Source organism: Pelecanus crispus, chromosome 6 (assembly GCF_030463565.1).
Source record: "Pelecanus crispus isolate bPelCri1 chromosome 6, bPelCri1.pri, whole genome shotgun sequence".
In the NCBI taxonomy this organism is placed as follows: domain Eukaryota; kingdom Metazoa; phylum Chordata; class Aves; order Pelecaniformes; family Pelecanidae; genus Pelecanus; species Pelecanus crispus.
Genome location: NC_134648.1, coordinates 55,550,456 through 55,565,927, shown reverse-complemented (window position 1 = coordinate 55,565,927; position 15,472 = coordinate 55,550,456). Strand labels below are relative to the sequence as shown.

The 15,472-nt window shown below is 35.2% G+C and overlaps 1 protein-coding gene across 4 annotated transcripts in view; it reads left to right on the top strand.

Moving 5' to 3' along the window:
* PPP4R3A (protein phosphatase 4 regulatory subunit 3A) overlaps nucleotides 1–14,880 on the top strand; it is a 44,868-nt gene extending 29,988 nt beyond the window's left edge. For 3 of the 4 annotated variants that reach the window (XM_075712083.1, XM_075712086.1, XM_075712084.1), the window contains 11 exons: nucleotides 1,704–1,781; nucleotides 1,883–1,999; nucleotides 2,513–2,629; nucleotides 3,464–3,595; nucleotides 3,695–3,797; nucleotides 5,089–5,247; nucleotides 6,506–6,675; nucleotides 8,497–8,639; nucleotides 11,257–11,447; nucleotides 11,972–12,198; nucleotides 14,495–14,880. In XM_075712083.1, the coding sequence (XP_075568198.1) occupies nucleotides 1,704–1,781; nucleotides 1,883–1,999; nucleotides 2,513–2,629; nucleotides 3,464–3,595; nucleotides 3,695–3,797; nucleotides 5,089–5,247; nucleotides 6,506–6,675; nucleotides 8,497–8,639; nucleotides 11,257–11,447; nucleotides 11,972–12,198; nucleotides 14,495–14,608 (1,551 nt within the window). In that variant the 3' untranslated portion in view covers nucleotides 14,609–14,880. Of the gene's footprint in view, nucleotides 1–1,703; nucleotides 1,782–1,882; nucleotides 2,000–2,512; nucleotides 2,630–3,463; nucleotides 3,596–3,694; nucleotides 3,846–5,088; nucleotides 5,248–6,505; nucleotides 6,676–8,496; nucleotides 8,640–11,256; nucleotides 11,448–11,971; nucleotides 12,199–14,494 lie in introns of all 4 variants that reach the window. The other variant, XM_075712082.1, reaches the window with a different exon arrangement.
* The last annotated feature ends 592 nt before the right edge of the window (nucleotides 14,881–15,472 follow it).

The window sequence follows — 15,472 nt, the reverse complement described above, 5'->3', positions numbered from 1 at the left end:
GTTTTTTTTTTTTTAATTTCAGTAAACAAGTATGTCAGTATCTGTACTGTGGGTTAGTTATGTTACCTGTAATGTCTAACAGGTTAAATATTAGAACAGAAAACTTACCAAGCCATATAACAGCTGGATAGCAGCTAAACAAACATCCTTGTATTCTTTCGTGACAGCTTAAGTTACGTTTCTTGAAATGAAAGACCTTAATAGTTGCTTTGAACATGTTTGACTGTTGAAATCTGAAAGTCAAACTTTACACTTCCAGTGCTTGATCCTCCACGGTGAATTTTGGTAAACTTCAAATGAGGCCTCTCCTATTTCTTTTTGGTTTGATTTTGAAGCAGTCACAGAAATAGCACCTGAAATTGTGTCCAGAAATCATTCTTTGTTCATTGTCACTAGACTGTTGGGTTAGCTTAGAAGCACAGCATCAAACAAGAGGAAACGTGTGGCATATCCTAAATATAGGGTTTACCTTATAGTGTGGTGAAATGCCTTGTAGGGCAGTAGCTCATGCCAGCCTATTTTGGGTTTATCTATGTTGTGCGGTATCATGTAGAGATCCTGGATTGGGTTGTGACAGCATTATAGCTGCATTAGCATGGTGTGCTATCAGAACTGAGGTACTCATTTTCTCAGCAAGGCTACAAGGTGAGCCTGGATGTGGTACCTAGATAATTTGCAATTTAAGAAGGTTTATGTGGATGTATCTGAAGTACTTTCATGGTTCTGCTTTATGCTGTGTAAATATAAGCAAGGCAACTTAGGTTTCTAGCACTGTGGTTTTGGGATGGAGGGATATTGCATGTAGTATTACTGACTTCACAAGAAACAACATGCTGCCAGCTTTTTGAAAACATCTATTCGTACCTGATGTACAGGTATCTTTTTCAAGCAAGTGCTGTCTTATTACTGTGCAATACTGGGGAAGGTTGATTTCTGTTTTAATAATCTTCTAGCTGTTAGGACTGTAAAGGTTATGGGAAGCTAAGTATTGCTGATTCTTTCAGTCTAAATACATGTTTGTGATGTGTTGGCTGCTGTTTGTAGTTTTGCTAAAGTACAGCAGCATGAAAAACAGAATCATTTTTGATTGCTGCTGGCTAGAATGCCCAATAAATGCTGTACATAATAGGAACAGTTATTTTGATTTGGTTTCTAGAATTCACCCATTTCACAACACTGGGGGGAAAGAATCTCACCTTGTTCCTGCTATTATGCAGCTCTCCCTTCATCGTGTCCTTCCTTTAGTTCTGCTCCAGAGATCTCGTAACATTCCAAAGATGCATGTATGTGTAGGGCTGAGTGGGAGATCATGTTTATCAAAGTATGTAAACAGTTGAAGCAAGGGTATTGTAGGGTGGTTTAGGGGGACGGGCATGTGACAAGGGGGGGAAGTTAGAGAAGTCATAGACAAGATGATGAGAATGGCAGTAGAGAAAGGACAGCCAAAAGGCAATACAAGATACACTGTAACTGAGAATGAAGTGTTGGGGGATGGGGTGGTGTTGAACATGGTAAAAGCTCAAAACCAAGATTCATATTAATCTGTTTGAAAATTGAATTAGAAAGTTGATACTGGTATGATTACAGTACACAAGCATATGTTCTCTTAATTGCAGGAGGCATGGTTTAGAAGAACTGTGTATTATACTTGGATACCTTTTGAAATTGTCAAATAAACAAATGGTATTGTTTTGCCTTTGTAGGAAGATGAAAAATTTCTGACAGACTTGTTTGCACAACTAACAGATGAAGCCACAGATGAGGAGAAAAGACAGGAATTGGTAAGAAATCTGTAAAATATACACGAACAGGACACTTACTATAAAGTGATACATGCATCTTTTTTTGAATTACTAACTAGTATATTATTCCTGTTTTTCAGGTAAATTTTCTGAAAGAGTTTTGTGCATTCTCTCAAACACTGCAACCTCAAAACAGAGATGCATTTTTCAAAACCTTGTCAAATATGGGCATACTGCCAGCACTAGAAGTCATATTGGTAAGTCAGCTCAATTTTGTCTGTGATAACAATTGTTTTTATCTCCAGAGGGGTTTTTTTAAAAAAAGTATGCCAGACTTCAGTCACATGCTTTTCTGAAGTGTTTGCTTCATTTGTCTTGTCTTAGCTGGAGATTCAGAACATTTAAAATATTCTTGTAAAACTTTAAAAGCAGTTACAATATGATATTTGGTAAGTGCCCTGGCATTCTTACATTTTTGTTTTCTCATTTGCTTTCCTATCTTATGTACTTCTTGGTGTACAATTAAGTAAGAAAAAGGGAACTAGACCAAAGGGTGGGGAAACCATAAAATGTATTTTGCCCAACACTTGTCAAGTGTACAAAGAAGAGGTTAGAGTCACTTCAGTTTTAGAATACGGTTTTAGTAATAGTTAGGTATGACTTGTAAGTAGGAATTAAAAGCTATATGCTCTCTGGTTTTCATTCCATTTAAGCCTTTTCTTTTAAGGAAACATGAATGGAAACATTAAGGAAACATTTGACTTTTCCAGGGTATGGATGATGCACAAGTACGAAGTGCAGCCACTGATATATTCTCATATTTGGTTGAATATAACCCATCCATGGTACGAGAGTTTGTCATGCAGGAAGCGCAGCAGAATGATGATGTAAGTAGAGGGTCCCCAATGTGCGTATTGTTTTTTGAATTTACTGTGTTATATTTACAACTCTATTAATGACATGAGCCCTAGTTCTTCAGAAGTAGGGAATATAGTCATGATGGTTACAGGATACTGAACTACCATGTTTTTAAAAGGTCTGTTAGTCAGGTGAGATGAGTGTTTGCCTGTTTACACACAATGGAACAAGAATATGTAAAGTAAAACAGGTTACCGTAAACCACCATTTTGGTTAACATCAGCTACCACAGAAGCAAACCAAAATGTTTTTGAACCACGGCGTCCTTAAAATGCGAAATAAAAATTTCAGTCTTAATCTTAACATGTACAAGTGTTTTTAATTTACTCATAACAAACCTGTGTTCAGTTTACTATCACACATATTGAAAGTGGAATTATGGTCCTAAGTGTTCAAGAACCCTTTTTGACAGATGTTTACATTTCCCAGAGATCCTCTGTAGCTGATTAATACAGAGTGCTAGCACACTGTAACTATTATTTTCTACTTTTATGTGTTATTCTTGTTTTCTGCAAATACATGTTGGGGTTATTTTTAAGTGAAAATAACCTCATCAAGTTCAGTAGCATTGTAAAATTTACTGTTGTATGTTTGTGGAAATAAAACTATTGGTATCTTGTAAAGTTAATTTGTTTCTGTTAAGTTTGGGGTTTTTTTGCTTGGTAGTTGTTTAAATTTTACAAAATTTTGATGTAACACCATTTTTAACCAGGCGGTAACCCTTTTAGAAGATAATTTCAGATTTTGGGGTAAGGGAGTGTCATTAGAATTGATGTTTGCTTTTTTTTTCCCCTCCCTGCTAGGATATATTACTCATTAACCTCATTATAGAACACATGATTTGTGACACAGATCCAGAACTTGGAGGGGCGGTGCTACTCATGGGTTTGCTTCGTACTTTAGTTGATCCAGAAAACATGCTTGCCACTGCCAATGTAAGTAAATACCTTCAAATGAAATTACAGTTGTTTTTTGTAGAGTATCTGGTGATATGTTACATATATAATTTTTTTTTTATTATTATTATTCTTTAGAAAACAGAAAAGACAGAGTTCTTGGGTTTCTTCTACAAACATTGCATGCATGTTCTGACAGCCCCTTTATTGGCCAATACTACAGAGGACAAGCCTAGCAAAGGTAATGCCACTCTGGATGTTGGGCTCATCAAGGCTGTTGAATGTCAATGTTTAAAACAGAGTTAACTGTCAAAGGACATTTTCTGTCTTAAAGAGAATCTGAGACTGTGATATGTAGTTTGAAGCAAAATGTTGATTCATGATTTAGTCATTTGAATAATTTATAGGTATAAAATTCAGCAGAGAGATCTGATTTAAGAAATGAAAAGCACTTGCTGCAGCTTTTCCTTCAGCAAAAATTAAATTATTTTTATAATTTTTAGTAACTCATGGTGCTGTTCAGTGACAGTCTCGTAAACATGCGTAAATGCTTTTAAGGTCAGGGATTACTAGAGAGGATGCAAAATTGCCTCAAGAAAGTGTGTATCACAATGCTGTGCTGAATTTGAGGGTATTCGTTCTAAATCGGACTAAGAAAGCAGAGATCATTGATGAAGTAACTTCTTGGTGGCTACTAGCAGTGGTACTGTTTGTTTCTTAATATTATAATGCATCCAAAATGGATGTAAAAGAAGGTACATAAATGATACATAAACGTTCTCTAAACTTTTGAATTTATTGTATAGATTTACAAGGGATTAGTTAAATTAATCTGTTCTTTCTCAGCTGGCTTCCAGATAGATTGGAAGTGAGATTTTTACTGTTTAAAATACTTATGTTCTTTAATGGTCAACAGTCTGGCAATATTTTTCAAAAGGTAGCATTACCTTTTAAAAAAGATGAAATCTAATGTGTATTTAATTTCTTACTTGTCTACTTAAAAGCAGCATTTGAGTTACTTTTTTTGTATATGCTGATATGATTATGTCTTAGAAATATTAGAAGAGCCTGAGATATTTCTTGCATAGTACTTTTGTTAAGAGACGTAATAGATTATGGTTTTGGTACAAACTTAGTCAAGGTACTGTATATAGGGCAATATTTTATGATACAGACATGTGGATATCATAATGAGATTTGGTTAAATAAGCCTGACTGCTTATGTTAGTGTTAAGTTCTGTACTCTCTGAACCTTCAAACACTGATTTAAGACAGACAAAATGTAATTGTTTCTCTAGTTTAAGAGGGTTTCCTGCCATATCTGTATAAACAGAAAATACTCAGTCCATAACAGGCTTGTCCAATTTCTATTTTAAAGACTAAACATACCCTCCAGCACATTCTTGAAACTATCTGTGGGAATATACAAGAACCTGGAAATGTTTACCAGACTGCAGCTGGATATTCGAAGTTAGCTTCTGAAGGCAATATCCTAGACCTGTTTAATTATTTTGGTTTTGTTTTTATTATAGATGATTTTCAGACAGCCCAACTCTTGGCATTAATACTGGAATTGCTAACTTTCTGTGTAGAACATCATACTTATCACATAAAGAACTACATCATTAACAAAGATATCCTGCGAAGGGTACTCGTTCTCATGGCCTCAAAGCATGCTTTCTTGGCATTGTGTAAGTTTCACAGCTAAAGAATAAACTGGTATTTTGTGCATGTGAAGTGTTAACATGTCTTCATTCTGCTGGAAGAAAACTGTTCACAGATCATGACGATTTGTGACTGAATACAGAAATTCTACTACTACTACACTCTGTTTCTCATACTGATTTATAGATAATGTCAGTTAGTATTAGTAAATAATTTTGCATTTATAGATGTCTTTTTTTCTAAAAAGCAGAAGGATTTTTCTTAATCTCAGGGTAGAGGTGAACCAAAAAGATGGTGTCTCAATATTGAATATCCTAAGAGAACCATTGTAAGTTTTGATTTTTTTTTTTTAGTAGAAATTATCAGAGGTATTTAATTAGAGATACGGCTATCTGACTGCATTAAACAGCACAGAAGTGCAGTGTGCTGCTCTTCAAACTCTGATAGTTTCTTGACCATGCTCAGCACAGTAATAGGAAAGCAGTGTGACTTAATTCTGGAGGCAAGTAAGAGATTTTTTTTTTTTCCACGATTCTTTTGTGCACATAGAATAAAACAAAGCCTAAGTTTGAGCAGTACCATACAATAAGAAGTACCTTTTAAATTTGTAACTGAATCACCTGAGTTTGATTTTAGAACCCTTGGCTGATCTTTTTTATGTACACCTAGTTGCTAACCAAAATGTGCTGCCTTACAGTCAGATGATTACTTTCTGTTTATGCATGGACAGTCACATGCTTGTGTCCACTTTGGAGTTTTAGAAAGAGCTTTAAACTGGATGTAAATTAAGTCTTTGCTTTACTATGTGTGTGAAGAAAATGTCATTTACCAATTTTCAAATGAGATAGTTTGCATCCTAATCAAATAGGACTTAATTAAATGTAATCAAACTTCCATTTGAATAATACGAATGATAAGCGAATTTCCCAATTCTACTGAGAAAATATTTTACCGTTATAATAAGTAATTTAAAAAATCAAAAATATACCTTTATGTTAGTAGTAATATAGTTAAACAGTAGTATATTATTTCTTCAGTGAACAGAGGTGGTTTCACTTCTACAATTATGATGGATGATTTCTTTATGATAAAATAGGTAAGTAATCTTCAGCAGTGTAGTCAGGACTGTTGAGAAGCAGTGAATAGCTGAATGTATTACCTGGTCCTAATAATGTAATGCTGTATAAGAACTGACATTGCAAATTGCCCTAACTAATGCTGAGTAATTTCTGGATTTTTGTTCTTTTAAATTTAAAAATTCTTTTGACAACACTTCTGTTTCAGGTGCCCTTCGTTTCAAGAGAAAGATAATTGGACTAAAGGATGAATTCTATAACCGTTACATAATGAAAAGTTTTTTGTTTGAACCTGTGGTGAAAGCCTTTCTAAATAATGGTTCCCGTTACAATCTGATGAACTCTGCCATAATAGAGATGTTTGAATTTATCAGAGTGGTGAGTGCTGTTACCTGCTGAAGATAATTACTGTATTGTTTAATTTTGTCGTTCAAGAAGACTTTTCTTTTTGCTTGCACCCTAAATTATGCTATCATAGTGATGTGACCATATGATACTGTATTTAAATGAACTTTCTTTTGTATCAGTTACATATTCGTACATGTTCTTTCTTACATTCAAACAGTACCATGACTTGAAAATTGAATTCACTTGATACTCAGTGTACTCACAGTACCCAGATTTGCAAAGGCAGCCCTAATCAAGTTTCATCATGCAGATTGGATGGGCCTGTTATGACAGGAATGTCATTTGAAGCTACTGCTACAAAAACATCAAATTTAGTTGGGTCTGTAATGCTAATTTAATGGACTATAGAAACATACAGAAGAGATACCAGTCTTTTTTTGTTATATTAGTGGAGTGCTACAAAGTCCCTTCTATGGGGAGTCTCTTAAAATACTCATGCCAGTCTGGCTCGCTGCACAGTACTGTTTCCTCACTGTTGTCTGCATCCAGATTTTGACAAGATGCTGTACAAACTGTAAATGTGGTATGTGGCGCCAAGCTAGGGTGCAGACAGTTGTGGAGGAGTAAGTGGGTGAGAAAAAAAGAGGCTTTGTCACCTCTTGAAATCTGTGCTGATGACCTCCTCCTCCTTTTGAGTTGGGACTCAAGGTCATTCAAGACTGTCATCATGGAAGAGCTGATTTAAAAATGGTTTTGAAGCTATGAAAAAAGTTAATCCGTATAGCTGACCCTGACTTTTGTGCTGTGGTCTTTCAGTACTCCATGGGATTGTGTGCTGATTCTACAGTTCATGCTCTGAGGAAATAAATCTTCTTTTATTTTCTTATCCTCCTTTTCATAGACACCCATGTTGCATTTCCAGAATGCTTCTTGGTATCTGGAAAGAATTTTTGTCAATATTATTTCATTCAGGTTATTCTTGAAGAGCTCAAATAAAAAAAGTGTGCTGTTATTACTGATGTATTACCATTCGTAAGAGGTGACCTTTTGAGCGTATACCCAAAAAAGAAAATAACCAGTGTATTAAGATTTATGTTGCTTTGCTTGTCCTTAGTAGATGGTAATTCAGGTGTTTATTCTGCAGTGTATTCCAGGGGCTGTGCAGTGCTAAGAAAGCCAGACAATGCACAGGAGAAATTTTTCTGTTGCAGGATGCAGACTCGTGCTAATCTCAGATGTCTAGAGTGGCTTTGGGCAGCCACAACACTAAACTGAAATAGCAGAACAGTTGGGAGGTTTTTGTAAAGGACCTTGACCAGCACTGTATTGCCACAAAGGAAAAACTTGATGTTAGTTTCTGATGAAAAATATCTTCCTTGTTCTCATCCTAAACAAATAGATTGAATAATTATTTTTACATAAGTAATTTATTTGCAGCAAGGAAAGAAGCAATAAGAATGATAAGTCTGTATCTCATAAACACATTCTTTGACTGATTACAACTGGTATCAGTTAATCATCAATATAAAAATATTGATAAGTTACAGTAGGAAAGACCTTTTAGAATTGGTTTTGGTATAACTTTCTATCAGGGTTTTAGGTTCTAGTCATGTGTTTTGAAGGAGATACTGCTAGAAAATTGCTGCTATTATGCCTGCTTTGCTAATCAAATACTTGAAGCCCTAGATTTTTAACAACACTCGTATGCATAATACTCATTTTTACATAAGCTAATTAATACGATGCTTCCTGTGGAATGTTTAAAAATAATCTCTCATTTCGGTTGCTTTTTATATTGTAATAAATTAATTTGAATGAAAATAAGTCACTTTATGTTTGTTTGTTCTATAGGAAGATATAAAATCACTAACGGCTCATGTAATTGAAAATTACTGGAAGGCACTGGAAGATGTAGATTATGTGCAGACATTCAAAGGACTGAAACTACGATTTGAGCAACAAAGGGAAAGACAAGATAATCCAAAACTTGACAGGTAGAATGCACTAAATGCTCTTATTAGTATACCAGTGCTTTAATTCTGTTTTGGGAATATTGGTGGGTGGTTGTGTGATAGAGGGAAATGTAAATAATTTAGACTCCTGCTTGCATCTCGGGTATTGTTGAACTTACCTGATTGATAGTGTCATTTCCAGATGTGTTGCTTCGAACTCTTGATCAGCTTTCAGCTAACATATTAGTTGCTGGACCTTCAGGAATAATGCTAAATTGTCATATCCCAAACTTACGTACACTATGGTAAAGAGGCTGGAAGTATCTAGTATCTGAAGTTCATTTGCTTAAATAATATTCCCACTGTTTGATTTGAAAGATTGTTCAGTTGTGAATTATTATTCTGTGGATTTTTCCTTCAAAAATTTGCATCAGATTTCCTTTTATTTTAGTTAGTTGTGGGAGTAGATACTTAGATAACCTCTACCAAAATGATTGATAAATAGAATATACAAATACATTTTCAGAGGATGCTTTTTTTTCAGTGTTAGATTTGCTGATGGAATAAAAACAATCTGATGTAACACTTGAATCACTCCTTCTGTTTGCCAGAGCAAAAGTTCCCTTTCTTAGTACACAGTTACCCAAGGTTAAAAGGTTAGGGTGTATAAAAGTAGGAAGTTTAGGACTCCTTACTCTGTTTTTGGCAAATGGTGTTACTTTTATGTGTAGTTTCATTCAAACAAAATGGACTGCTTGTGTGAATAGGCAAGTTACTCTTAAGAATTGTTAGCGAGATCTGTTCTTGTTCTGTTGTCTTGAATTAGTTTGAAAACAACAATCCTGATGAGTTGTACTAGGACATCTGGAAATTTCAGACTTTTAAGTTATTTTATTTCCTGCCACAAGATTTCTTAACCAATATTTAAATTTGAGACTTGTACAATTAAAATGAGAGTATAATTGTAAATTTGCTTTAAAATGTTGAAGCACTTTCAAGAGTATGTGTGGGATCTGTAGTTTTGAGTACTAATGTTTTACAGGTGAGATATTATTTTGGCTTGTGTCAGCTAAGCTTGTCACTTAAACAGCTGTGAAATTCAAGCCTATGATTCTTACATTAATGCATGTGTTGGAAGGAACACCCACATGCTTCCTTCAGTGATTTCCAACCAGTATAGGAAGTAAAACATTCATCTCTTCATGGCTTAAGTTGAGCTAAGTGATTGTGTATAGTTGTCCCATGTGAGTTTATGCAACAGAAAATTACAGCTTCAAGAGGTTTGTAGCTCAACTGGCCCAGTTCTTACCTTCTTCCCCCATCTTCCGTAGTGGCTGTGCAAGCTCTGTCACAGTAGGTGATACCTCAGAAATAATAAAATGCAAAAATAACAAGAATCTGTTGACACATTTTAGCAAAGAACAGTTCAGTGAGGAAGGAGGCCTAAAATTTTGTTGACATGGGCCACAAGTATTCAGGAGAGTGCCACTTAAGTAAGTTTTGCACTATTAGCAGAACTTGAATTTAAATGCATTGTAAAATGATGCAGTATGTATAGATCCAGATGATAGTGTTGGCAAGCAAATTATTCAGAATTAGATTTATTTTTAAAAGTACATTTAGCGTTCATATTTAATACTTTGTAATTTCCTAATTTTTCCCTTCTGGCTTTCTCCTGCGGTCAGTTAATGCAAGACCTTTTCTCTAAATAGAATAAGCTCAGATTATATTATTAACATTTTGATTCTAGTAACAGAGGCTTTATGAAAAACATTAAATTTCAGACTTACATTGTGGCCATAAATTTTGCACAAGTGCTACAAAAATTTGTCAAGGGTTTCATGCTTTTATTGGAAATTGACGGTTATAATCAACATCTAGCAACGAAAAGAGTGTTTTCAGCCTCTCCTACACTTCTCCTCCCCCTGTTCTTCAGGGTGCACATTACTGTCCCTCTCCTCCAAAGCCATAATACTGCTTCTGTGAGAAAAAGGAAAAGGAAGGTGGAGCTGAGATAGACCAACATTAATAATAGATTAAATGGGGAGGGAGAAGTAACACTTTGTATTCAAGGCTCTGATGAATGGAAAATACTGATAGTGACCAAAAAATGTAACAGGTGGATGTGGCAGAAAGTGATAGCTGTCTTTTTAATGTATCTATTTTAAACTGGAGTCATATTTAAGTTAGAGTTTGGGTTGGGGGTTTTGGTGGGTTTTTTTTCCCTTTAACACATAGAACCCCAAATACTGACGAGTTAGAAAGTATTTTCAGGGAAAAAGTCTATAGTTTCTAAACTCTTTGTTTTACAACTTTTTATTTACTGGTACAAACTGTTAAACCAAGCCTGAATGCAACACTTCAGTGACATTTATTAAAATTACTTTTAATAGTGCTGTTGTAAGCTACAGAATTTTGGACAGATAGAGTACTCTGAATGTGCTGTTAGCAGAGTTGTACTTTATTTGCTTTATAAAGAAAAGGTTTTGATGATACCTGCATTGAAAATACAAAGATTGACATTACAGAATGATTTGCTGGTATTTTTATTGCTCTATAATATTTGTATCTGTAAGATGTCACTGTAAATAGTAGAAGTTTTATTATTATATATGAGTTGGGTTTTGACTCAAAAGTTTTAAAACTTACTGTTCTGCAGTATGCGCTCCATCTTGAGAAACCATAGATACAGAAGGGATGCAAGAACCCTAGAGGATGAGGAGGAAATGTGGTTTAATACTGATGAAGATGATATGGAAGATGGAGAGGCAGTGGTGCCCCCTTCTGACAAAACTAAAAATGATGAAGATATTATGGACCCTATCAGTAAATTCATGGAAAGGAAAAAATGTAAGTGATGAGAAGAAGAATGCCATATGGCTTATGCAGAAGCCATAACTTGTGTTCTTTAGTCCTGCTGCACTGAAGGATTTGCATGTATTTATTCAGAAGTTCTTAGGTTTTGAAATTGTAGCACCAAGTTGGTGGACCACTCCTTCAAGACAAGTTTTGTTGTCTTTAGAGGTGGAATGACACAAAATATTGTTGTTGATTTCTTAAAGCATTTGAATGACAATCTTAGCTGATAGTCAAGTTTTCCTGTGTTTTATTCAGGATTAGAATTCAGAATTTTCAATGTAAATGTTCAGGTGATATCATTGGTGGAATAAAAGTGTTCATTCCTGGCCAATGACAACAGCTGGTAGGTGGTATGGTAGTTTAAAAAAAAAAAAAAGTCTGTGATGAGTCACTTTACCAAGTTGTACTTAAAGTATTAAGCCTTTTCCCACACAGTAAATGATTTGTAATTAAATGTTTCGCTTAATGATACTGCTTTACATTTGCATTTTTTTGCTTCTTTTTTTTCTCTCCAGTAAAAGAGACTGAAGAAAAGGAAGTTCTTCTGAAAACTAACCTTTCAGGTCGTCAGAGCCCAAGTTTCAAGCTTTCCTTTTCCAGTGGTACAAAATCTAACCTTACCAGCCAGTCATCTGCAAGTAATCTGCCTGGATCCCCAGGGTCTCCCGGATCCCCAGGGTCCCCTGGGTCTCCCGGATCAGTTTCTAAAAGCACATCTCAGATGGCAGCTATTACAACTAAGGTAATTTTGAAGTGGCATAGGTTGACTTCGTTGTTACAGACTAGGAATTTCCTTTAGCATCTCTTTCAAGTTTGTGTGAGTTCTGACATGTTAAGCAATAGGGGACTGTCTGGTTTTTGTGTACTTTTTGTCTGGCCTTTAGCATCTTTAAGGAGATCTGACATATATAAAAAGAAGAAATAAAAGCTCTTTTAATGCCCAAACTCTTAAAGTGTGAAGCATGCAACTAGCTGCTGTTTGCAGTGATCTTTACTGTGAAATACAGACAACAGTTTACTTTTGTTAGATTGCACAGGGATATTTGGCAGGTAGAAATATAGAAATACTTTGGAAACATTGCCAAATTTTGCCAGACTCCACGATGTCCCACCCACCCCCACTGAGAATTTTTACCTGTTAACCATTTTAAATATTGTTCAAAATGATATAACTGGCACATGTGAAAGAAATAAATTGTATTATGGACGGGTGGTTGCTGTAAGCCAGAATGTAAACAATTTTTAATGTCCTAGCATGGCTTTTTTACCTTTTGAAATAACATAGTTTTGGGTTGGAACATATTGAAGTAGAAGAAGAAAGCCCATTTAAAAGACTCAGTATAACTTGCAGTAAGTATCCAAACCCAGCATTTTTAAATACATTTTAGGATGCTGTTGGTTTTTATCAGATTTTTGGCTAAAACTCTATTTAAACCATGTCAGGGAAATAGAGCGACCGACTGGTGTTTTCTCAGCACTGGGGGACAGATAAGGTAGTGTTGGTACAGTGTAGTTTGGATAATGAGAATTTACTTTTATAACAAGAGTTTCCATTTCTGAAAGGTCAGTTATGTATCTCAGTTCTCAGGTAGCCTCGGAATAACTGATTCATCCTTATTTTTCAGTGCCGCTGTTCACTAGACTTCTAGGAAAGGCAAATGGGGTTTTACATTTTTTTTCTTTCTTACAGTTGAACATGGCTTAAGAGTTTGTGTTTGGATTACATTCTGTTGAAAAAGCCTGAATGAGAAAATTTGGGCTGATGGAAGAACTAAGTGACACTTCCTCTAAATCATTCTGTGGGAAGGGGAAGCAGATTTATTTAATTTATGAAAAAATACAGTAGATACTCAAGCGCTTCTTAAAAGGGATAGAAATGGCTTGGAATTTAGTTCAGTCTATTCTGTATTTCTGCTGGAGGCTTGTTCTCTCCCAGACAGTATAATGCCTTGAATCTGAAATGGAGTCTTTACATGTGGAGCATATTGCATACAGCATTGGCTCAAAAACATCAAGTTTTGGCAAAAGAAAAGCGTTCAGGTTACACTGAATATGCAGTGTGCTTGAAAAACCATTCATGGATTCAGACATAAGCTACCTTCGTTCAGTAAAACGTACACTGTTTATAAATGTTGCCACAGTTGCAAACTAGAAACAGTGTTGAAATGGGGTTTTTCATTAATTATCTGATCCTGTTATTTTATGTGTAGTATACTCAGTGTAGTGTTGTATGTGACTGTGCAGAATGTGTGTAGTTTTGGATGTCTGTCACTAAACACCTAAGTAATACGGTCTTTGAGTAAAGTACCAGTAAGTGCCATTGTAGTCAAATGCTGGTTAAGCTTCAGAAAATGCAACATACTGTAGTTAGAGGAAGTTTTAGAAGTTCATGCCATTTCTTCATGTGTCCAGAGCAGCCTATTCTTAAAATTTGTGGTTATTTGCAATACAAGGGAGATTCTAATATTACTAGCTATGCTTTCATTTTCAGCTGCCAAGTTGTTTAAATTTTGTAACCTGTACACCTCATTCTATTCTATTATACAAAAAATTCTTTAAGTTACTACACATTTAAACTAGCTTTTGTGAAGACAGACTGAGTTCTAAAAGTATCATAATTCAAAAACTCAAATTGAAGGATATTCTGTATTTGTTTCTGAAGTGCTTCCAGATTGCTTGTTGCTGCAGTCAGCTATACTCAGTTAAAAAAAAAGTGTACGTCTTTACAGATAAAGCTGCAGTTAAACTTAGCACAACTAAGTAGATTTTTGGATTTTCTTAAGTTTCAGCTGGAAGTATTTCTATCCAGTTGGATAGATAAAACCCCATTTTGGATTTATTCATTTAAACATTTTTCAGATAATGTCATTTACATTCATACTGAAGGATTTATTTTTGTTCTGCTTCATTTTATTCAAAACTTCATGAAGCGATATGCTTATGGCAATATTCTGTGCAAACATCATTTTCCAATACCAACATGAAGTATCAATGTGCAAATATTTTCTTAATTATAGTAATTGTGTCTGTCTTTGTAGGGAGGCCTCGTTGGGCTTGTGGATTATCCTGATGATGATGAAGAGGATGATGAAGATGAAGATAAAGAGGAAACTTTACCTTTGTCAAAGAAAGCAAAGCTTGAGTCATCATAATGGTAACTGCTGAAGAACATTACCAGTTGGAGGAAGGATATTTTTTCCAAAAACAAAACAAACCCACAGCAAAGCAGCAATCTTTTGTGAATAACTGTGTGTGACACAGATCAACCTGTACAAACAGATTTCTGCCAATCAAGTGCCAATTCAAAGGAGCAGAAGGAGGGGAAATATTTCGTTTAGCGGAAAGACTTACGCCTTTGTGCTCTCCAGCTTGGACCACATGTTGCCCTTTTCTCAGGGAAGGAAATGGAAAACAAAAAACAAAACAAACAAACAAAAAAAAACCCCACAAAAAAAAAAGCCAACAGGGCAGGAGTTTTGTTAGTGGAACTTGGGATTGGCTGGTCAGTTGCTACAATCAGAATATGCTTTCTTGGACCATGTATGAGACTTCTGAAGAAAAGGCGATTTTTGCCGTAATTCTTCACTAGTTAAGAATGCCAGCAGTTTCTTTGTATAAAAGAGACCTGCCTTTGAAATCATACATTCTGAACATTTTAGTCAAGCTACAACAGGTTTTAAAAACCTCTATGGGGGAGGGCCGAATATAAAGTTTCCTCTTTTTTTTTTTTTAATCTGTTCCCTTTGCCCTTTAAACTGCAGAATTTTTTTTGGAGGTGGGGGATTTGTTTGTCCCTTCTTGATTAAAGATTGAGTGGAATTCTAGATGTGGTCACTTTTGTGTCATAATTTTTTTTTTGCCCCCCTGAGTGTATGCTTAGTTGTTGAGTATATATTTGGGACCATTAAAATTTTTTGATGTAATATAATCTCACTGTTGTGCTGGTACCTGTTTCACCCTGTGTAATTTTGTTCTGCATCACAGTTCTTAATATGTTTAGGATTTTATGGAAGATG